A 25037-nucleotide genomic window follows, 5' to 3' on the forward strand; every position below is an offset into this window, starting at 1 on the left:
AAAAAAAAATTGCAAGATGCATTTCATGATAAGTCAATTCCTTAAAAAAAATTTAAATTATTGCATCTAAATATTCCCACACATTTTAAAATTAAACCAAAATACTTAAAAAAAAATAAAAAAAATAAAAAAAATAAAATAATATATATAGTCTAACTAATCTCACCATTGCAAATTCTTTCAATTCAACATAATATCTAATAAAACACCATAGATAATAAAATCCAATCCCAAAAAAACCCAAACAAATCTTTACTCCACTTGTATATTAAACATGTGGGAGGGCCAATAGTGTAATCCCACCGCAACAGGGAGTTGAACACTCAATTTGTTTAATAAAGAAAAACAAAGTCCTCCCTTTACAAACAGGCGCTATTTAAGGTTCTCAGCTCTTCTCCCATTGGCTCCTCGTTCTCCACCGCCCAATGAAAATCTTTCCTGGCTACGTCAAAATCACCGCGAGAAAAATATCGCAACGTTTAGACCAGAAGGTAAAGACTCAGAAGTCCCTCCAAACATTCTACCCGTTGTAAAAATAAAAATAAAAAAATTATTATTTCTTACTATCCCGAAACCAAGGTGACTAAAAATATCTAAAGGGACATTTACGTCGCTAAACATAAGAATAACAATTACAATGTGTACAGTGGGGCTAACCAGATCAATGGTTGTTGTACACACCCTGGTTAATTACAGAAACTCTAAAGACAAACCCCCCTTAAAAAAACCACCAAGAAAAGAAAACGAAGTATCCGGTTTCATAAAAGCGCCGTTCAGACGTGTCTACTTCACTCACAGAACCAAAAAAAAAAGAACAGGCAAATACAAGAGAGGAGAAAGAATATGGTAAATATGGCCAGGTTGAAGAAACCCCACCTCTTGTTCAAACCCTAGCTTTATATCTTTCTTGTTGATGAAACCCTCGATGATTTTTATTACAGGAGGCAGAGTAAACCAAAGTCACAGTTTCGCGTCGTGCACTGTTCGATCCCCCCAAGCGTCTCCCAATTTAGTATAGATACGCTTCTTTCAATTTTGAAGGAGTTAGGCTATAAATAAATTATGAAGGAGGCCTCTTACCGAAGGTACTTACTTTGCTCTGTTTTGTCCCCCGCTGTACTTCATTCTTTTGCCGGCCGACGTTTCTTTCTGAATTAGTATCATTGAGGATCTGAACGTTTAGGGTTTCGTTTTTTTTTCAATGAATTTGTTGTAAGGTTGCTGAGGGAGCGCGCCGGGCGATTATCGCCGCTTTGTTAATCGAGTGGTACGAATTCTTTTATCAGTTTTTTATCTTTCGTTGAGATACAATTTTTCTGAGTTGCATTTGTTTTTGCTTGTTTGTTGAGAAAAAAAGTTTGTGTTGAGTTGATTACGCTGCAGTTTTTAAATTTTTTTTTTAATAATTGTCTGTACGTTTTTCTTACTTATGAAAAATTAGAATTTGGATATAGGGTTTTAATATATGTTGAATTGTAAGGTTTGGATTGGAATAAGCTTAATTATGGCGTCTTGATGGAATAAGTTGAAGTATAGGGTTTTGGCCTGTCTTTAAGTTTCCATGATTTCTAAGTTAGTTGAGTTACTATGTTTATTTGTTCTAATTATTATAATTTCGGGTTTTAAGGTACATTCGCTCTTGTTAAAAAATATTATTTGAATTTAGGGTGTTGATAAAATAAATAAATTGGAAAGGTATATTGTACTATTCTGCTTTTTATTTTTATTTTTTTAACGGGAATGTTGTTTTTAAGGCTTACTGCCTGGTAATTTCTTTGAATATCAAAAGATGTTATCTGAATTTGTATTTTTAAGGAAGATGCCTGGTACTCTTTTTAATACCGAAAAAATGTTATTTGAATTTGAGAGTGCGTATAAAATTTTAGTTTTTGATTATTTGGTGATGGTTTATTTTTGAGGCCATACAAATTGCCAACTAAGGACCACATGTCTTCCATGGTACTTACAATTCCATACAACATCCTCTATGGAATAACATGTCCACCATGGGACTTTAATTCAGAAATATTGTTACACCACAGTCTCTGGTGCGGAGATGTCACTTTGGGCATTTGAACTTGGTTCTTCATAATAAGAAGCCAAATGTCTTTAACTATTTGATCACAGTGTTTTTGACAAGACTGCTGCATGTATGATGATAAATTTGGTTGTGATTGATTTTGTAGATTATCTTTTAAAAAATGGAAATAAAGTTTTTGTTGCTTCGAAATTTTCCTTTATCAATAGAAATCATTTTTAGAATTCATTGCTTTTAGTTACATTGCATATAAATTGTCTTTCTTAAGTATTAGTTTGGATTTAAGGGCTTGGTAGGATAAGGCTGCTGTACATTTGGCATTTATGTACAAAGAGGGAAAGAAAGGGAAAAAGTCTAACCTTTGAGCTATTGTTGATTTTTGATAGTTGAATTGTTATTAGAATTTGGGGTTTTGCGTTGAATTTTTCATTAGTGAAAAATATAATTTGAATTTGAGTTTTTTATGGTATAAATATATGAGGGAGAGTCAAGGAAATTATAATATTCCCTTTTTTATTTTGCTTCTCTTTGGGAAAACTTTTAGAGTTACTAAAGTGTTGTTTTGTAAAAATTGGTATCAGAAGTTGGTATTTTTAGGCCCATTGCGTGGAGACTTTTATTAATGTTTAAGTATTAACATCCAAACTTAGGATTTTGATGTAATGAATGTTTTGGGAAGGCGCTCTTGATTTTAAGTATTGAATTAAAAAAGGTAATGAGATACTTTTTTGTTGTTGATATTATTATTAGAATTTGTGGTTTTGATTTACGATGCCTGTAAAATTCTCGTAAATTATGAGACAATTAGTATATATATTAGGTATTAAAGAGTGTTATAAAACATGCAATATTTTCTATTGCTTCTAATATCTTTACAATTGGTAAAAATAATTTTTAGAATTTGATTTACATTACCTCTATAATCTTTCTTTTTTTGTATGTTGTTAGTAATGGGTATGATTTTCCTTTTTGGCTGTGATCGATTTTCGTTTCTGAATGCACCAGTTGAAATTTTCATTGTTGCTGGAAATTGTTTAAAGAATAGGGGGTATTAGATACATTGCGTGTAACTTTGGTTGTAAATTTTTCAGGATTGTTGTGTATTCCTATTTGAGTTTCAGGGTTTTGATGTGATAAGTATGTGATGGGGTTCAATTTTGGCTGTGATTGTATTTGGTATTATGTAAAAGAAGGAAAGAAAATAAGGAACATGTTTAGTCCCCGACTTACTTTGAGTTTCTGTGGTGGTGAGGAATTATTATCAGAATTTGATGTACAGTTTTTTCTGATGGTTAAAACTTAAAAAAATATTATTTTTATTTTAGTGTATGAGTATAGGTTTTGATTTGATCTCTGATTGATTTTCATGTTTGTGTAAAAAGAGCAAGAAAATACTTTCATCTCTGAGTTGGTTTCTATGTAAATTTTTGACGCTAAAAAAAAAACTTATATCATTTGTATTTGGGGTTTTTGAAGTGGTGTGGAATTGGGAAGGGGTTCAATTTTGGTAATGATTGATTTGGTGTTTATGTAATTAAAGGCAAGAGAACAAGAAATAAATTACTTTACCAGTAAAAGTACTGTGATTTTTACAAATTGCCATTGTAACTTGGGTTTTTTGGTGTATATTGCCTCTAATATTTTTGTGATCATAAAAGCTTATTGTTTGAATTTAAAGTTTCGATGGGATATAGACTTATAGTAGTAGGAAGTTGGTTGAAAATTTGGCTTTGAGCAAGGTGCCGAGGTCCATTACCTGTATAATTTTCATGATTGGTAAAAAAATATCATTTAGAAAATTAAAATAGGGTTTTGAGGGCATAAAATGTGATTTGATATTTGAATTTTAGGCTATAATTGATTTTGGAATTTAATATTAAAAAGCAACAAAGTAATGTTGTTATTTTTTAAGCTCTATATCTTCAAGAGAAATTGTCATTTGTATTTGGGATTTGAGTTACTTTGCCAATAGAATTGGTTTCATCTTTTTCATGATTTTAAAAAATGATCATTTGAATTTGTGGTATCATATTGAGGAAGGGCCTAATTGTGGTTGTGGTGATTATTCTGAGTGTTTTGAAGAAAGTCAAGAATATATGAATAAGTTTAATTGCCAAATTACTTTTCCTGTAAGTTTTCCCTGGTGAGTAATAAATTCAATCAAAATTTGGGGTTTTGAGAACAGATCATACTTTTTGAGGTATACTGCCTGTAAAATTTTCTTGATTGTAATAATTAGCATTCACAAAAGTTAGCATTTGGAGGAAGAGAACATATGGCATTGAGGTTCAATTTTTGGCTGTGATTGATTTTACTATTCTAATGTTTATATTTGAAAGTAAGGCAAGCAGATTTTTCCTTCATCCCAGTTTTCCCATATCTTCATTCTTGTTGGTTTCTATTATTTTGTTTTGGATAAAACTTGATTAGTTCTTCCGGGCAACATTTATTCTGTTATAGTGCTTCGTCAATTTTGAGCAATCCTTTGTGGCATGAATTTTTTTATTCATGAGTGTAGTTAGTAGGCTGTCGGATGATGTCACTCATACTAGTCTCTTACATGCCCTTTTTGTTCTGGAATAGCATGCAAATTAGTATTACTTATTTTTTGTGGATTTCTTGGCCTCTTTTCTTTTTTCTGTAGTTTGTGTTCACTGATTAGATATGCACTGTGAGGTAAATCTCATATTGCTGGCAATAGACTTTACCAATGTAGGAGTTTTGTGACTGCATACTGGTTAAACCTGGCTGTTTAGCATGCCTAACAAATTTCATGATTAGATAAATGGTGCTCCTATATTTAATTTGCTATTAATACCAGTTATATGATTATATCTACTGGATTAATATTGTTTGGGATCATTAGTTTACTTGGGTTAATTGTATTACTCAGCATCAAGCGTAGATGCCTTTGGCTTAGAGTTCATGTCTGAAGGGCTTCTGTGCTGCTACATTTCTCCTGGAACTTACGTCTGCCTTGTTTGGATGTGGCCTGCAGTAATGCTACCATCTTAACACTAAGAACATTCCTAGAGAGGTGTGCTTACTGCTATTTTTATTAAGGTAGATCGTCTGGTCATTTATTCCAAAGTTGGATGGGATCACTGCTACATCCCTTTCTTTTTTGTTTTCCTTCATGTTTCCAAGAAATAACTATTGTCTGTGGCTGCCCATGTCCGAACCCTTAGATATGGCTTATTATCAAAAAGCTTTAACATTCTGGACTGAAGTTATACTTCCTCTATATGTTGGATATGTTTATAGATTATGATATTTCTATCATGGTTCAACTGTGTAGTTTTTGAGTCATACTCATTGACTAATGGGGTTGCAAGCTAAGTGGGTTTAACCTTGGAGGGAACTCTGTAGTTAAGTGCGCTTGAGTTGTAGTACTGGGATGGGTGACCTCCCGGTAAGGCCCAATGCTTCACCCCTGTGAGCATCACCTAGATGTAATGAGTGCTAAGTGGACCATTCATTCTCATGAGAGATGGGTTCTTGTGAACCACTACTCATGAAACATGGGTCAATGAGTTTGACTCCAAAACTACCATGTTGAACCCTGATAGCAATATCATAGTTTGACTTGCTGTGGAAAATACCTCTATGTTTATAGATGTTCTCTCAATTTGTCTCATTATATGCTGTATATTTTTCATTGATATAACCACCACCAGCATGACATCATTTCCTTATATTGTTGTCAGGATGGAGCATAATTCGTCTTATGGTAATGGTTACCATCTGACTAAAAACAGTTATTCAAACCTTTTTAACTTGGATGTAAGTTGTTTTAAAATTCTATCCAGATTGTTTAAAATTGCTAATCTGTTGGTATTTTCTAATGATTGAAGCAACTATATTTGTTGTCTTATTTTTATGCAGTCTCTTAGAAATTTTCAGTTACCGAAAGACGAGGATGATCCTGTCAATTATACCAGTAGCAGTCAAGACGATAGTAGTGAAAGCAAAGGTGCTATAAATATATTGCTGATTTTTAATGATTTAAATACACAAATCTCTTTGGCTTATTCAATTTTTATCACAAATTGGTAGAGATGGTTATGTGAAGCCTTTATGATGCTATGGGCTTGATGATCATGTAGCACTGCTTGCTTTTGGTTATCATTACAACTCTGATGTTCCTGCAATGTTTCTTTTGTATCCAATAAAGCAGATATGATGATTGAACATGCAAATGGCAATAGGGCTGAGAGGCCATCAGATTCACCGCCCGAGATGACTTTAAAAAGAAAGAGGTACCAGGTTGAAGCAGAGGCTGGCTATAACTCTTCTGCACGAAGAGAAGCAGATAGTAATGATGAAGATGATATTGATTATGAGAATTACATATCAGAACAACACTACAGGAATATGCTTGGAGAACATGTTCAGAGATACAGGAAAGCAAGATCAAGAGAAGCAGCGGCGGCTGTTTCACGCTTAGGTAACTCCACGACAAAGCGTAATACAAATGGGAAGAGTAGGAAATCAAGTCATGATTCTCAAATTGTTATAAAAGATGAGAAGATTTCACATGGATCAGAAGGTCCTGCTTCAAGGAGTTTGCCTCTAGATGATGCCTCTCACAAGGCAAACCGCAACCATCTTGATTTTGCTGTGGAACAAACTGCTGGTTTATCTCCATCTGGTTTATTGGAGATAGCAGATGGCATTTGTTATATAATTCCACCAAATTATGACAAATTGGCACTATCTCTTAATTTGCCAAATCTTTCAGAGGTTCGAATAGATGAGCGCTTTTTGAAAGGTAGACTAGATTTAAAATCTTTAGATGCTATGATGGCTGCTGACAGAAGGCTTAGACATCAGAATAGGGGAGAATTTTTACCTGCTTTTAGACATCAGAGTCGTGCTGGAATGGGAGAAGTTTTACCCACATATGAATCTCTTCAGGGAAGGTTGAAAGCATTATCAGCCAGCAATTCAATTCAAAAGTTCAATCTAAAAGTGTTTGATTCTGACCTGAGTGCATCACCAATGCAGCAGGAATCATTAGGTGTGCAACGGATGATCATGTCTGAAACAGGTCAATTGCAACCTTGTTACGTCCGAATCGTGGGCAAGGGGGAAAATTTTGAGGTCAGTTACACTCTCCTTGACAGGGTACTTCCCCTCTTTGAACTTATGTTTTAATTTTGTCAAGTTGATTGCAAGAGAATCTATATATATGGTTGCCAAACAATTCTATAACAGCATTGCTTATTTGCATAATCTCCATGTTATAATTTGTTGTGCTTATAGTTATTGGCTAGCTCTTCTTGGTTTATGTTTAGATGCATTGAAGAGTTTTGTAATCTGCTTTCATAGTTGGCTAAGTTGTTAGTCAGGAGCTGATTACAGATGGCTAATAATAAGTTAAAATATGGTTTATAACTACAGAACAAACCTCCCCATCATTTTTATAAATGAGTAGGCTTTCATTCTGTATTTATTCCTGAAATTAATAGGTTGAGAAGGTCATAGCTCTAGTGGTATTAGTACCTTTTTGTTTTGTTTGCTTGATCAGTATGATGAAACATATTCTCTTTGTTGTTTAAGTGTAACATTTGAAATCTAGCTTAACTTCATTTTCTCATTGAATTAATAATTATGGTTTGTTATGGCTGGAGTATGTTCACAGGTTATTGAGCGTAAGCTACCCAAGAAGCAGCTAATACAGAAAGATCCATCTGTGGTTGAAAGGGAGGATGCTGATAAAGTTAGAAAGTACTGGGTGAACATTGTGAAAAGAGACTTGCCAAAGCACCATAAAACATTCATATTCTATCACAAGAAACAATCTACCGATGCTAAGAAAGTAGCAGAATATTGCCAAAAAGAGGTATATTAAAATTCTTTAAGGAGATTGGCAACATCCTGTGCATGGGAATAGAGGTTTATCTTTTGTAAGCTTGTTGATTTCCACTGCAGTTCCATCTCTCTGCATCAAAATTATATTATACAAAATAGGGAGATCAAATAGGCTAAATGTCATATAATTTATCTCTGTTTTTATTATGTAACAGGTCAAAGCTAGATCCACACGATCTCTGAAATTGATGAAGGGTGCAGCCATGCGTACCAGAAAATTATCTCGAGACATGCTTGTTTTCTATAAAAGAGTAGACAAAGAGCAGGTACAGTGATAATATAGCTTAACACACTGTACCCTTTATTGCACTGATAAACAAGAAGTTTGAACAATTTAAATGAAAGAGAACAAATTCTTAATAAGCTGAATTTTAGAATAAAATTTGAAACATTAGTATCATTTTAGATGAATGCTAGTTGAAACTTGGAATGCAGCCTTAAAAAATTTCATTAGAAAATCGATGCTTAAATAAAATGTCGAATTATTGGGTTAGAACTCTCAGATTTTGAATGTAAGTGGTGCAATGCATAAATATAACCCATATGTGGAAAAAAGCATAAATAGTTTAATTAATAAAAAATAGGCTGGGTTGCTTTGCTCAACAGGCTGAAATCAGGAAAAAGGAAGAGAAAGAAGCAGCAGAGGCTTTGAAGCTTGAAGAAGAACGTAGAGAAGCAAAAAGACAAGCAAAAAAGCTTGATTTCTTATTAAAACAAACAGAGCTCTTCAGCCATTTCATGCAGCCCAAAGTGTCTACTCAACCTACTGAATTTTCACAATTGGATGCTGAAGCTTCTATTCCTGAGGCAGGTGAAGCACCAAATGCAGATGCTGTAAATCTAATAGAGGAAGAAGACAAAGAAGAAGCTGTTATGCAAGAAGCAGCCTGGACAGCTGCAAAGAATGCTGTTGATCAGCAAAAGAAAAAAACAAGTGATTTTGACAATGAATGCAAGAAGTTTCGTGAAGCTAGTCCAGGAGATGGGTTGACACTGCAGGGTATGGTTGAAGGCTCTACTGACATGGATCTGCTTAACCCGTAAGTTATGGATTGCAAAGTTTTATTTTAGTTAAGCACTTAAAATTTTGAGTTTGTTGGCTTCCTCTTTGTGTTTGTTATAGCTGTCACAGTTTGATATAGTGATATCTAAATGTGCAGTTCATCAATGCCTATCACATCATCAGTGCAAGCACCAAAGTTGTTTAATGGCACTTTGAAAGAATACCAACTGAAGGGTCTTCAGTGGCTTGTCAATTGTTACGAACAGGTGCATTATTGAGATTTATATACAAATTTTTATGTTTAGTTTAGAAACACTAATTTCCTACTGGTTTGTTTGTTAATATTTATGCAGGGTTTGAATGGCATCCTGGCTGATGAGATGGGGTTGGGTAAAACAATTCAGGCGATGGCATTCTTGGCTCATTTAGCTGAAGTATGTATTATTTAAATAATATTTACAACTTTTTAATCAACTTTTCTTGTTTACAACTAGCTTAAGGTTTTGTTGTATTGTCATTTATATGTGTTCAGCATCTTGTTACATTGATTGTTTCGTGGATAGTTATGAAGTTATGGTTTTGCTATTTTGCAGGAAAAGAACATATGGGGGCCATTTTTGGTTGTTGCGCCTGCCTCTGTGTTGAATAATTGGGCTGATGAAATGAGCAGGTTCTGTCCCGACTTAAAAACACTTCCATATTGGGGTGGGCTTCAAGAGCGATCCATCCTTCGGAAAAATATACACCCTAAACGGCTTTATCGAAGGTGGTAATTCTAGCCATTTGTGCCCTGTATGTGTATGATTTTCAGTTCATGTGTAATATTCTACATAAACATTTTTCTTCTTGACAAGATCGCTATATTTAGTCTAGTTAATGCTGAGCATTCGACAGTGGCATAAATGAAGCATCATGTTGTGACTGTTTACACAAAATAACTAAAACACAGCTGACATATAATTTAAAAAAAACTATATTAATAACTCATATAAGTAAATAAAGTGAAAGAAAATAACTCAAGAAAATAAAATAAAATAACCCTTCAATAAATAAAATTAAATAATTCTATAATAATTATTAAGTAAAACAATTCTCAAAGACTTGAAGTAGATAAAAATAGCTCTTCAGATAAAAATAAAGTAAAAAACGTGAATAAAATATAAAGACTCTTAAATAGTTCTAAAGTAAAATAAAATAAGTCTAGGCAAATAAAATAACTTTTAAGTAAATAAAAATACATCTTCATTAAACAATATAAATAAAATAAAATAATTAAAAAATAGTTGTAAAGTAAAATTAAAACTCTTAATTAAACAAAATAATTCAAGACTGATATCGCTTGGAATTTTTTTAGATAGATGTATTTAAGATATCTATGAACTCTTGTGTTGGTAGCTAATCGTATGCCTAGCATTTTATATAAAATTGCTTTCATTTTTTTTTTCAGAGAAGCAGGTTTCCATATATTAATTACAAGTTATCAGCTACTTGTAACTGATGAGAAGTACTTCAGGCGAGTGAAATGGCAGTATATGGTTCTAGATGAAGCTCAAGCAATTAAAAGTTCAAACAGGTGGGGGAAACCTGATTTTTTAACTTCACTGTTTAGTACCATTTACTATTTTAGCATCTCATGTTTGATATTTATAATGATAAAATTATCCTTGTAATATGGATTACCTTATGAAATTTCACTCCAAGAGGAATGTCATGAATTTGGATTTATTTGAATTTCCTCTTTGATGATTTGAGTATTCTGCATTTCTGCAGTATACGCTGGAAAACATTATTGAGCTTCAACTGTCGAAATCGCCTCCTACTTACGGGAACACCAATACAAAACAACATGGCAGAACTCTGGGCGCTTCTTCATTTCATCATGCCAACATTGTTTGATAGCCACGAACAGTTCAATGAATGGTTCTCAAAAGGGTAAAATCTCACTCATGTAGTTTCTAGTTTCTACTGTGACGTGTGTTATGTGTCCCTGATATCAGGTAATGTTTTCAATAAAACTTGAATTCTGATATGCTTTTTGATATCTGTGGCAGCATTGAGAATCATGCTGAGCATGGAGGTACACTGAATGAACACCAACTTAGTAGATTGGTAAGTCTTTTGTTAAATTGTATGAAATCTTTTCAAATTGAAATTTAAGGAAATGAAGAAATTTATGCTTATTTAAAGGGTTAAACAGGTCCGAGATTTGTGGTTTTTTATTTGCATTGAGTTTGCTTACATACACAACTTATGAGAGCAATTCTATCATTGACAATCTCTAAACACTTCATGTTATTAATGTTTCTCACACTTAGATGTCTGAATGACAGTTGTATTAAATTTGTTTTGCTAGTTTCATGTGGCATTGGAAATTTTATTTCTACTTCAACCTCCCAAAAGTTGTGCATGTAAAACTAACCAGTGACTATGATTGTTTAATTACCAGCATGCTGTCTTGAAACCTTTTATGTTACGCCGAGTTAAGAAGGACGTGATTACAGAGATGACCTGCAAAAAAGAAGTTACCGTGAACTGTAAGTTGAGTTCTCGTCAGGAGGCATTTTATCAGGCTATCAAGAACAAGATCCCTGTTGCAGAATTGCTTGAAAGTAATCGTCTCTCTGACAAAAAAGTTCTTAACCTCATGAACATTGTTATACAGTTAAGGAAGGTATGTTCATGTTTCTCTGGACATTGGCGCTATTAGTAAACACTCTATTGGTTGTATTTCTTGGTTTTAATTTCCAATAATATATTGGACAAATTTCATTTTAGCAGAAAGGAAGAAGTTTTTGCAAGGAATGTGGCAAGATTAAATAGATTTTAATGTTTGAGTAGAAAATCATTTCAGGACTTTACTATCTACATCTTAGTTGCATTAGATTCTAGGTCAAAATCAAAAGGAAAATCAAACACCAGAGATTTTTCTTAATCAGAAAAATGGTACTATATTATTACAAATTTTCACTAAAATCTTTTAAGCTTGTCAATGCACCCTTGTTTTCTTGTTTCGGATCCTTGTCTTAACTCTCAGAAAAAAGTATTGGCTTTAAGCTTTTCAAATTATGTTTAACAAGGTTTTCTTTTTAATTGCATCAGGTATGCAATCATCCAGAGTTATTTGAAAGGAATGAAGGACACACATTTATGTACTTTGGGCATATTCAGAATTCTCTTTTACCACCCCCTTTTGGTGAAATGGAAGAAATACACTATGCTGGGAGTCGGAATCCTATCTCATACAAGGCAACCAACAGAAACCTATTTCCTTCTTTTATGCTTGAGTAGGCACACTGATGCTAGTTCTCTGCAATCATATTATATATCTTTTTCAAGTACAATCCTGATAACTAGCTTATGATTTTCAGATACCCAAGCTGGTTTACAGAGAGTGTACCCAAAGCTTGCCCGTATCCTGCTCAGGATCGCCTCAGGGTTTTCGGCAAAAATGGTTGGATAACCTGTTGAATATATTTTCTACAGAGAATATTTATGCATCAGTATTTCCAAGACATGCGGAAACTGAATCTACAGTAGTTAGAAGTGGTTCGTTTGGCTTTTCTCGATTGGTTGACCTGTCTCCAGCAGAGGTTGCATTTCTAGCCAAAGCCTCAGACATAGAGCAGTTGCTGTTTTCTGTAATAAAATGGGATCGACAATTTTTAAATGAAATAATTGAAGGCTTCATAAATGAAGAGGATACATGCTTATATGATCAGATGGACAAAGGAAAAGTAAGAGCTGTTACCAGAATGCTTATGCTGCCAATCCGTGCAGAATCAAGCTTTTTAAGGAGATGGCTTGCTACTGGCCCTAGAAATGCCCCCTATGAGGCATTGGTTGTCTCACATCAGGACCGTTTCCTCAGTGAAATTAGATGTTTAAAATCTATTTACTCTTTCATTCCACCTATTCGTGCTCCCCCGGTATGTTTTTGTTTATTTGGATGTGTGTTTGAATTTTGAATGCGTCCAATAACTTATTCTTGTCATAAGAACAATGTCTCATTGTTTTATTTTGATAGCTAGCAAACTTGATTGAGATGGTCAAGTTGTGGCAGGCAGGATATATTAGTGCTGAAGTTGATGACTTTTGCACATGTTTTGCAGGTGGATTCAGTATGTGCCGACAGGGCATTTGCATATCAAAAGTCAGAACAACTCTATCATCCATGGATGAAAAGGCTGTTGTTTGGTTTTGCCCGCACATCTGAGTTCAATGGTCCAGCAAGACCACAGAATCCTCATCATTTGATTCAAGAAATAGATTCAGAGTTGCATATCCAGCAACCAGTGCTTCAGCTGACCAATAGAATATTTGGAAGCTCTCCTCCTTTGCAAAGCTTTGATCTTGCAAAAATGCTTACGGTATACTTAATCAATTCTGATTATTCAATTTTTTATTATTTCAGATTAAATGTTTCTGATAAGTTGCATTATACATGTTCAACTTGATAGGAGAAACATGAAATAAAGTTAGAAATGGTCTGGTTACAATAAATGCGGCTAGATGGTATTGGAGATATAAAGATTTGTGGAGTTATTAATGAAATGTGCCCCTTACCCGTCCAATGAAATATACTTGTTTAGTGTTCTAAGAATCCATTCTTTTTGTGCTGGGTGGTGCAAATCATCATGTTGATAATGGTTGTTATGTGTCTTCTTTCTCAAAACTTGCCGTCTAGATCTGCCATCTTTTTTTCCCTTGTGCATCTAGGGAAGCAAGACACCGTTTTCTTCAGATCTTATTTGAATTTAGTATGCTGGTATATAGTTTCCCCTTAACTTGCACAAGATTTCATACTTTTTGTAACTCTAAATTTGCTTTGTAGGGTGTGCAAAAGAATTTTTCACTCTAGTTTCAGTCATATGCTAATAAGCTCCTCACCTGCCTTAACCTGAATAGTAAATGAACTTGGTTCTTGTCTTGAGAAATTCAATGAAAGAAAACTTAAATAGAAATATAACATAAAAAATTAAAATTCAATTCATTTTTCTCTGTAATTGAAAGTTAATGAAAGGGCAACTGACAACACTAGGGAGTATGTTACCCGTGTCACTCCCAGAAGTTTATTGGTCCTAGTTGTTTTATTAGATCACATTCCTCTAGGGAATTCTGGAACAATTTTTACTAAAAGGACAAGCTTGACCATTTTTGTGACAATGGATCAAATCTTATTAATGTTAAAATATGTTGTATCAATATGTAAATAATTTCATTATTTTTATGAAAAATTCCATTTGAGCCATATCAACTATAAAAAGTAATTGTATACTTGTTTGTTTTTATTAACTTTTGTTATACAAATGACTGCAGGACTCTGGAAAGTTGCAGACATTAGATATTCTGCTGAAGCGCCTTCGTGCTGAAAATCATCGCGTGCTTCTATTTGCACAAATGACCAAAATGCTCAATATTCTTGAGGTGGGAGCTGGAAATATCTAGTAGTCATAAAACATGATATTTTTCATCTTTAAATATAACAGTGATTCTATTGTTGATTCAAGCATTCTGTATTCCCTTTCTCCACATCCTGTGTTTAGGAATTTCTCTGTGGTTTGTTTCTACAAGTTAAGTAAATGCATGCTCAGTGTGTTGTTCTGGGTAGAAAAGTTGCAATTAGTTGTGTTTGTCAGATGCTATTATCTAATGCACCATATTACTAGAGTTGGAATCCTTGTAGTTGTGATGTGTGAGGTCAAGCTGATCGATACAGAGGGTTAGAGTTGGAGTTGTGTTGTAAAAATGTCAGCCATGTCATATGTTGACGGTTTGTAATCCTACATAATGGGAACTCAAGCTATTTGGATTGAGTTGCCCTTGCTAAGCCCCCTTTCTTATCTTTGTAGGAAATAATTGCATTCAAGTCTCAAAATATGACTGGGCTGTGAGTTAATGTGCAGATAGTCAAGGAAATTTGGTCCCAAATGAAAATCTTGTCCTTTGTCTTAATCGGCCCATAGAATTGAATAGTGTGAAAACTACATTTGTGTAAACTTTTGATTTTAACCTCTTCCCAATTTTGTTCTTGTTGGATTCCATTTAACTTAAGTGTTTGAGGAAATCATAGACTGCCTGATCCTCCTTCCAATCCCTTACAATGGGAAAGAAAGGACATTGCATCTTCTTGGCTTAATTTATTATCTTGTGGTATGATAACATCAACTCGAAAAGTCTTGATTTGGCACAGCTTTTCTTGATTTGGCACAGCTTTTTAGGGGCATTTAAGCATTTAATTTTTTAAGAGGCAACCTTCATTGCTCTCCAAGTGAGATTTTTCTCCCCTAATCTCAACAAATATTGATTTAGTTATGATTTATCCACAATAATGCATTTTCTTCGTTTTTTTGCTTATTTGTTTCGTGACCTTTTCACTTCTCAGAAGCAATGTTAGCCTTGATGAATTTGGAAGTAGATGGCTTATGCATCCTTGGCTGATAATTTCTAAGTTATTGTCTTCGCCATTCTCTCATTTAATTCTCAAATTTCTTGTAGTCTTTGGTCTTTGAGTTGTCAGTGACATTTTCCTGATATGGTACAATTTCCATCAAATCTGGAACTTGATTTGCTCAATCCTCCAATAATTGGCTATGCATTGGCATTGATTCATTTTCAACCTAGATTTTGCTATTGTTGGATTGACTTGGAAGGGTGCATGTCAAATCTTGCTGCTGATCATTCATTTACTCTATTTCCTTGGTTGGGAGGGGGCAATTGGAAGTGCTGGAGGACTTTTTCTTTTTAAATCCATTTCCACGGCCATTTCTTTTCCTTTTTTAATTTGCATTCTGACTCATGGTATTGGATTTTGCAGTGTATGTAGAATTTTTTTATAATCCTCCACCTCTGCACATTGTGTCCATGCCCCTGTTTGTAGAATGATAGTGTTTGGGAGTGGACTTCAGGGGTTCTTACGCATATATAGTCTCATTGTATCACTTTTTCATCAATGCTTAGGAATTGACCAAGACTATTTCTGATTTGAGTTAAATCTTAAACTTATCTACTATTTTTTTGGCAAATTGTATAAGCAGATCCGTTGTATAATCGGGATGTTGGATTATCATGATAAGGGATAAAAATTCAGGTGCCATTTTTGTGTATACAATCTACATTCTTTATCATTCATGATCCTTGTTGGCTAATATTGCCTCTATTGCTCTCTTCTGTGAATTCAGCAATGAAGAAGCTTTTCAGCATACATTTTAAGAATTGTCAATTTGTCCAATTCTTGTTTACCCAATCTTGTATTTTGGCTTGAACTGGCCAAAGTACCATGAATTTTCCAATGATTGCCGTGCACTCTGGTTTTTCTTTGCAAATGGCAGGTTCTTTGCTTTAAAAAAATCTTATCTCTGATTCTTCCTTCGCTTGGCATGTGTTTCAGTACTATCCCCGCTAGGGCATCTTTGTCCCTTTGGTTCTTGCCAGCTTTCTGCATTAAGATTTTCTTTGTTGTGCTAATAGGATCCTTAATTGGAATTGAAAAAGAAGTTCAATTTTATTCTTTTCTTAAAATCACACAACATGATATTTTATTTTGATGGCATACATGTGAGTTTTTATTTGCATTTCATATTATATATTTGTGTTGTCAAGTCTTGTCATTTAGATTGAAAAGAAAAAGCTGCATTGTTAATTCTACATGATTTCCTAGGATCGACATGATTTTCTAGGACTAGCTTTTTAGGGTAAGAAGGTGAACTTTGTCTGGCAGTGAGCTTCCAGAAGATCAATAGAAATTTTGATTCTCTTGTGTGGAAATATTGTCATTTAGTGGCTGCAACTTTAAAGCACGGAGAATTCACCTTGAACAATTTAATTAATCGACCCCTTTTAATGAAGATTTCATTATTATAGCTACTGCTCCCATCCACTAGCATGCTAGGACCTACACAGCTGTAATGTCCCCTAATTTCAACAAGGGGACATTACAACTGCCTTGATATCACATAAGTCGCTTTCTATCCATGCAAACATCATCCTATCTTCCCTTTTACACGTTATATTGCCCTCTATATTGACTATGGAATAAGCTTGATGACCTTAGGACCATATACAAGTACCAAAAGGTAATAATATCCTTTTACTATGTTATTTATAGTTCCTTGAAATTCACATTCATCCATGCATTTTAAGATATCTATACAAGTATTCAAAATTTGAATTGTCTATACATGTACACTTAGTCACCGCGTTCGCCGAATTTTCGGCGAAGTTCTAAAAAACGAATGAAATTCACAAAAATTTGTAGAAAATTTGCAGGATAACAGGTAGGAGTTTTTTCCGTCGGCTGATAAAGAGTTCAATGTTGCCGTCGGCAGGTATGAGGGCCACGGAAGGGCTGCAGTTCGACGCTGTGCTTGTGCCGCCAATAGGGTTTGTTGGGAGACGGAGGATAAATGTAATGTCAGACATTTAATTAATTTTTTATATATTAAATTTTAAATCTCACAACTTATATAGTAAATGTTAAAATATTAATTTTTGGGAGACGGAGGATAAATGTAATATCAGACATTTAATTAATTTTTTATATATTAAATTTTAAATCTCTCAACTTATATAGTAAATGTTAAAATATTATTAACATTATATCCAGCAACCAGATTATATCGGGCAACATATAGTAATACCCGGCGGATATAATGTTAATAATATATTAACATTTACTATATAAGTTGTGAGATTTAAAATTTAATATACCAAAAATAATTTTTTTAGAATATTTAATATAAATTTTTAATTATTTAAATATAAAATTTCACAGATAAAAATAAAAATATATAAATTAGAATAAACAAATTTAATATTTTGTTTATTCTGATAATTTTTAGATATATTATTTATATTTTTTAAAATAACAAATTTATGTAAAGCGAATTTAATGACGAATTTTTTCTTCTTGCCGTATTTCATCCGAATTTTATTGTTGGTGAATCGAAGTCAAACTCGAATGCGGTGACTTAGCATGTGCACTTGATTGTGCATATGTGTGGTTGCAATCCAAATAGTTGCATGCAGCAAGACAGTTAGGAGGTGCTCACAACAATACATTTAGAAGAGTCTTCCATGTTCACAAATGAGAAGCAACTGTTTGAATGATTGATAAATAGAGTTCAAAAACATATGTTAGTCCTATGTTACTAGTCCACAGGTTTGAGTAGTTGGGTCCCCGGCTGGTTAGAACCCGGTTCATGGTCCAGGGGCTGGTCTGTTGTGGGTCTGGATAGGGTTTCGGCCACAGTCTACAGGTTGGGCCTGGATGGACCCAGGCGAATCTGGGGTGTACTTTGCCCCTTCATTTGCTATCTCGCCCTATTTGGTGGTTTTCTAAAAAAATTTTGACTTTTTTTTTATGCTGTAGTAGAGATCTTCTGCACGTCTCTGTTTGATCAATTGGTTGCTTTTGAACCCGATACTTTCTAGCGTCTATCGTTTGCCTATGCCGTTGATGCTCAAGAAAGATAGTGAGGAGTGCCTAAGTAAATTATATTTAGTTTATTTCCCTGTAGGTTGTGCCAGGTGTATGTGCTCATCTTTTTGATTGGAGATTATTACGAATGCATGCCAGTCTGAGAGGGGAGATCTGCTAATGCATCCGAGAAAGCCAGCTTAAACTAAGATTCCTCTTGAGACTTTGTTTAAACTTTCCTTGTTTACCCGTGTTGGTTCTTTATCAATTCCATCACTTTACTTCCATGCGGATGAACATATGAATTGCAATGAACTTTCCTTTTATGTGGATGAATATTTACATCTAAATATTTAACTATTATTTATTAAATATGGTCAAGTTAAAATTATTTTAGTTTATTTTAATTCTTAATTTAAATGTAAATATGAAATTATTTAACTATTTTAAAAATATGGAAATTTTAATTTTTTTTAATATTGAAATCATCTTAAATATGTTGACATACACACACACACAAGTGGCTATCCGGCCACGCATATTAATATTAATATATTTTTAATATTAATAATTAGTATGTATGTATGTTTTTGCATCAATGAATTCAAAATGAACCCAACACCAAAAAAATGTTTGATTGAATCTGTGAACTTAACCCTCGAACCAGTAACTTAGGACGTGGATAAATAATAATATGGAGTCATATATATGAATCCCACCTGGCTATCTGTATTTCTACGCTTCGTGATTGCAAATACAAGCCTCCTCTTCAAGACTGCAGTTTACCTAAAATATGATAATACTCACATTATCATATTGCCCATGGAGAATAATTACGCTTTCAGTACATTTAGATCCATGTGTGCGTTCATATGAGTGTGTGTCTACAGTTTTGTGGATGAAGGAGACAGCTGAACCTAGAAGGTATTTTAGTATTGTGAATATCCAAAAAACGAATTCTTGCTTTTTATTGTCTATTCTTATTTTATGGAATTTAAAGGTAAACAAAACTAACTATGAGTAGTTCTCATCGGAATAACTATAAGACCTGCTAAGATCACCTCACATGCATGCGCTCATTTGTACTATATATAAATGGCTTGGTTATGTGTATGCTTGCTGCATGCTTGATTTTTGAGCTGATTGGGAGCTTACCTCAAAATTTTGATAGCTTAATATTTATTTTTAAGAAAATTAATGGCTTACAATAATTAGGTGACTTGAAAAGCTTTTATACTCAGATACAATCAATATATTATTGGCACAAATATACACGTCCAAAAAATGCAGTATAATAGCAAATTTATATCCAATTATATATATAGATATATATATTGTGAATATAAAATTACATACTGACATAATGTAGAATTTTTTTTAGTGATGGTAACATTGTAATTATTTGCCATTAGTTTTGTGACTCATGCTGTTATGTCTGTAGGACTGATAGGTTATTCTTATAGAGTAGATGATTTTTATTGCCAAAATCTCATTCTCTGCGTGTTGGCTTACAAACAAATACTTTTGCAGGACTATATGAATTACAGGAAGTACCGATATCTTCGCCTAGATGGATCTTCAACTATAATGGACCGTCGTGACATGGTCAGGGACTTCCAAAATAGGTGTGTGGATGTTGCCTTGACATCTATTCATATCCTGGATGGTTGAAACTAACTTTCAGAATTACATTGAGCAGCATTTGCTGATTATGTTATTTTAAGGGGTGAACCTTAATGGTTGCTTCTTGGTTTTATATTGCAGATTAGTTCCTTTCATTTTATATATTCCAGAAACTTTTCTGATCTTAATAAGTCCATTTGTTGATCTTAAGGAGTCCATTTTTGATAACTTATGGTACAGGCAAGATATATTTGTCTTTTTGTTGAGCACGAGAGCTGGGGGGCTGGGAATAAATCTTACAGCTGCTGATACTGTCATATTTTATGAAAGTGATTGGAATCCAACATTGGATTTGCAGGCTATGGATAGGGCACACCGGCTTGGACAAACTAAGGAGGTAGGGAAAATTCTTCATTTAAAAGTTAAGCTATACAATTGTCTTTATGAGTGAACCATTATTTGATGGTATTTAAGAACTGTTAATAATGGTAAAAATAGTAATCTATTTAATTCATGGTCAATCATCAGTCTTCATTTTACATGTACACTCTTTATGGTGTGGCTATTAGCTTCATACAGTCTCTTTGGTCTGTTTTATCACTGGATGTTTTTGTTGTAATAGGTTTAATTCATGCTGTAAAAAGATTATGAAGAAGTCTCTTCTGTCTCGTCTGCCTTCTATTGTTTTCCATCTTCATTTGATTGGTTTGCATGCATCTGGTTCATAATTATTTTCTCTATGCTTTAGGTTACTGTGTATAGGCTGATATGTAAAGAGACAGTTGAAGAGAAAATTTTGCAAAGAGCCAGCCAAAAAAATACCGTCCAGCAGCTTGTTATGACTGGACGTCAAGTGCAAAGCGATATATTGGCTCCAGATGATGTCGTTTCATTGTTGCTGGATGATGCTCAGTTGGAAAAGAAGATAAAGGAGCAAGCACCAATACAGGTTATTTGACTTTCTAGTACTTGAGTTTTTTTTATGGTGAATTTGTTTCTGTAGGCGATATAATTTCCATCACACTGTTCCCGTGAAAAGTATTTGCTTAAGTTCATATGGTTTCTTTTATCACGAGATAAATACAACAGTTCCATAATTGCACAATTATAAACACTACAAGCAAAAGAACACCAATTTAATCACAACATATAATATGAATGAATGGATGCAAAAATGGATACAGTGGATATAAATAAGTGATTAGGTGGGGAGGCATAGGACTCTATTATCAACACAAGTTATGTAAGGGTAGGGTGGCACATTAAGGCTCTGGTCAAATACGTTTAAAATTTTGAACTCCAATTTACACATTTACACATGGGAGTTATATATAACCCAACGGTATATGCAGCAATGCTAACTCAAAAGAACTTAACAAGATGGATTTTGCACTTCTAATATCTTCTTCGTTCACAACTTCAAGGGTCTAAGGAGGCTTGCATTACCTAGCCATACCTCTTGAAAGAAGAGAGGTCTTAACATCCCCCTCCGTGACAGTTCCTGACAATCTCAAGCTGGATGAATTTTTGCCACAAGGGATGAGCAATCCGAAAAAACACCTAGACTTGTGAACTGAAACTGTATGCAGTGCCACAATTAACACTCCTGTATGCTCTGCTCAGAGATGAACAATACTGCTGCTCCATACATGACTGAGTAATGGGAACAGATGAAAGCAGAATCATACTCCTGCTCTCCACAAAAAAAATACTATACACATCTTGATTTGTTATCAAAAAAACGAGAATCAACTTGCAAATATGAAAGAAGATATAGTCTGCTGTTTCCTGAAATGAACCATCATGTTGCTAGAGTCTAGACTCATCCTCTGTAACCAACATGCCTTTGAAGATGTAGTAATGTTACACAAAGAAAGTACCCAAGTGTTGTAGCTTCCTGTGAATCTGAACAATAATCCGATTTTACCAAAGCTTTGGACTCTATGCATGAGCTCAAAAATTTGCAGTATTCAAATATTTGACTGAAATACGAAGCAAGTCATTGGAAACAAATCATTCAAAGTGGCAAAAATGCCAGAACAGATTGTGAATTACACTCGAAGTCTCAATCATTGATTACCCCCCACAATGCCAAAGAAGTGATAAGCACGGTGAAAATGTTGGACTTTTTTGTGAATTTAACAAGTTGATCGCTGAATACTGGATGAATGTAGATGTTCCCAAAAACTGTATGATCTGTAGATCCATCCCAAGAAACTAAAGCAAGGCCCAAAAATGCCATCCATAGGATCTTCCTTGGGAACCTAGGTTCGAGCCTTGGATTTATGAATATTCTGTTGAAGCAACTGCTGGTACCAAAGATGGAATTAACATAATAATGCTCATTTTTAGGGGATGGCCCATTCAAGGCAATCCATTCGTTAATTTTAGTAGAAAGTCTCTTGATGATGAGTCTCTAATGCTCCCATTCATTGTGATGCTATCTTGATTACTGGTTTAATCACCAAACAAAAACTTACATCCATCTTTGATTGAATCAAGACACCTAAAATCACCTTGAAGTAGGATTCTTGTCTTAGATGTTATGCCCCTCGCATGAGGCTATCCTTATCGGTCACAGTGAGCTCATTGCTCAAATCTCTCTCTCCTAAAGCCTTGATTGGTGTAACATCACCTGAAACAACCTGATTATCATCTGGAAGATTCTCAAAAGTTACCACTTAAAGAGACTTCAAACTGGAAGTAGATAGCTCATCCTCAATTGCATCAAGTAATTGGACAACACTGTTAGCATTATTGTATTCTTCTACAACAACAAAATTAGGTACTTATTAAAGAGACATCACTCAGACTAATTCTTAATTAAGGTACATAGTAAAACATCATGGTTAATGCCATCTTCTCATCAGCTCTGCAAATTTTTTGGAACAAAGTACTATCTTTGGCCATATGATGAGTACATGCAGAATCCATAATACACTCATATTTGGAAGTTTGAGCATGAAATTCTTGACATATGAGCAAAAATATATTATTCTGATCATATTTTTCGTGTTATCCCATGAGCTCCTTTAGGTCTTTGATCTCATTCATTGGATCTTTCATTTCTTGAAGCATCTTCAGCATGTCTCAGCTTGCCACTGCATTCTTTTTGCTTCTTTTTCTTGCCTCTATGACAACTCTTATGGTTGTCATCACGAGGACTTGTCTTGTTTGCATTATCAATGCCTCTTTCTTCTTTTGGATGCATATGCTTGTCTTGGTTCACTTTGGAATATTGTTTTGCGTTTCCTTCAGTTGTATAAAACTACTGCTTTGAACTGAGCATACTAAAGTTAGTGACCATATATTGCTTCGCAAACAAGGAGCACAAATCTTGAAAAGACATAATCTTACCTTCTCTCCCTAATTGCTTGCTAAGATGGAGGGAGAGATACATCATATGGCAGCATTAAAATCTGAAACCATTAAAAGGTTGTAACTCAACCAGTTACATGACTGTGGCAGCATTAAAATCTGAAACCATTAAAAGGTTGTAACTCAACCAGTTACATGACTGTGGTCCAACCCATTATGGGTCTATTCCCAGTATGTATAAAATGCAATTTATATATTTAATTACACATAATCCAAAGCTATCACAATCAACTGAAACTTGAAGGGGCCTGAGAAAATAGGTTTTTGTTACATGATATGAAATGGAATTAAAATTGGGTATCTTGATATTACCAAAGCCCTCGTGTTTTGTTCTAGTAAAAGGTTTCTGTTACTCTATCCCATTCTCACATAAGGTGCTATTATTTTGGTTTCCTCCACTTCTGTTAGTTTTGTATTTTGGTGTATTGCTTTCTAATATATGGATTGTTCTTGTCAATTCATTGTCCCAGGGAAAGGATAAGCAGAGGAAAAAAGCCATTCGTCTTGATGCAGAAGGTGATGCTTGTCTTGAAGACATTACATTAGCATCAGAGAAGGATGGTGAGCTAGAAAATGGAAAGCCAGGAAGTAAAAAGGTTAGTTTGTTAATATTCAATCTTGGTTTAGGAATATTAATGTTACATGCACCTATTAATATTTTTGTTATATTAAATTTTACTTTTGTGTGCAATTTAAATGCTTTCTATATATAGACTAGTCTAGGGAATTTTGTAAATATTTAGACAACGTTTTTTACCCTGCAGAGAAAAAGGAATGCAGAAAGGAAGGCACCTTCAAAAACTCGGAACACACAGAAATCTGTCAAGTATGCAGATGCATCTGCAGAACTGAAAGATCCCAGGCAGTTAGTTGATGGGGATTCCAAGCAGAAAGGAAGAGCTGGGAAGAGAACCAAGAAGTCTTTAAATGATGATTTGCATGCAGAAGATCCTGAAGAACAACCTGTTGAGTTTACAGAATTCCCTGCATTTGTTAATACAGGTGCTATTGATGCCAAAGCAGACATGGAAGAAGACTATTCTTCTCACAGCTGCTCATCTTCGAGGTAGACAGCATGTATGCCTGGGATCTTTTCCAATAGGCGATGCAAGGGGAGTGGTACTAGATGAGCAAGGTTCTTTTTGTTGTAGCCATCAAGAAGTATCAATGGCAAGACAATTGTACAGGGAGACTTGGCATGAAAGTGGCATACTGCTGTGATCCATATTTATTGTGGATTTTGGGTCCTACGATACTACTATATAGTTGTCAAAGTGTGCCCCATGCTCAAGCTCCTTTAATAAACCCCATCCTTGCAGCCTCAATATTCATAGAAAATATTGATGCAAAATGTATGATCTGGCCTATGAGAGGTTTAATAGCCGTCTGAGGCCTTTAATGTATTTTACATTATAAATCGGTGAAATCCTTCCCACCATTCATTACAATGTGTGGGTGTATATGTTGAACCCCAAATATGATTCATTTTGGCAATCAATTTGTCCACAGGTCTTGCAAGCACAAATATGAATTCTACAGTACTTCTCCATGTGATCCTTGTTCTAGTAGCTTCTTTGCGGTCAGTTGCAGCTCCAAGATAAGAATTAGACTTGTCACCTTTTGTATGCAAATGTCTCTTCTACAATATTTTTTTTTCAAGTACTAGGTTATATGTTGCTGAGACTTGTGTTTACAACTACGATGTA

The 25037-nt window shown here is 34.3% G+C and overlaps 1 protein-coding gene across 2 annotated transcripts; it reads left to right on the forward strand.

The window, feature by feature from the left end:
- Positions 1 to 648: 648 nt before the first annotated feature.
- Positions 649 to 24829, forward strand: LOC131045215 (chromatin-remodeling ATPase INO80). Of its 2 annotated transcripts, XM_057978762.2 has the most exons (25): positions 649 to 846; positions 942 to 1085; positions 1218 to 1267; positions 5746 to 5821; positions 5924 to 6011; positions 6216 to 7141; positions 7683 to 7883; positions 8068 to 8178; positions 8519 to 8952; positions 9073 to 9181; positions 9269 to 9349; positions 9509 to 9681; positions 10363 to 10488; positions 10686 to 10847; positions 10967 to 11024; positions 11362 to 11586; positions 12015 to 12161; positions 12284 to 12841; positions 13025 to 13282; positions 14232 to 14339; positions 19861 to 19955; positions 20194 to 20350; positions 20702 to 20902; positions 23802 to 23927; positions 24096 to 24829. In XM_057978762.2, the coding sequence occupies exons 4-25, from the start codon at positions 5747 to 5749 to the stop codon at positions 24399 to 24401; spliced, it is 4725 nt and encodes a 1574-aa protein (XP_057834745.2). In that variant the 5' UTR covers positions 649 to 846; positions 942 to 1085; positions 1218 to 1267; position 5746; the 3' UTR covers positions 24402 to 24829. The 2 variants fall into 2 exon arrangements, with proteins under 2 accessions (XP_057834745.2, XP_057834744.2); XM_057978761.2 differs by having other exon boundaries at positions 652 to 1085.
- Positions 24830 to 25037: the final 208 nt, after the last annotated feature.

The sequence above is a fragment of the Cryptomeria japonica genome, chromosome 10, assembly GCF_030272615.1.
Source record: "Cryptomeria japonica chromosome 10, Sugi_1.0, whole genome shotgun sequence".
NCBI lineage: Eukaryota > Viridiplantae > Streptophyta > Pinopsida > Cupressales > Cupressaceae > Cryptomeria > Cryptomeria japonica.

Bases quoted from the DNA above. Each gene is read 5' to 3' on its own strand.
- LOC131045215 (XM_057978762.2), top strand. From the start codon at position 5,747: ATGGAGCATAATTCGTCTTATGGTAATGGTTACCATCTGACTAAAAAC. The intron at 8,179-8,518 runs GTACAGTGATAA...TTTGCTCAACAG, and splicing joins AAAGAGTAGACAAAGAGCAG to GCTGAAATCAGGAAAAAGGA. The intron at 23,928-24,095 runs GTTAGTTTGTTA...TTTACCCTGCAG, and splicing joins GAAAGCCAGGAAGTAAAAAG to AGAAAAAGGAATGCAGAAAG.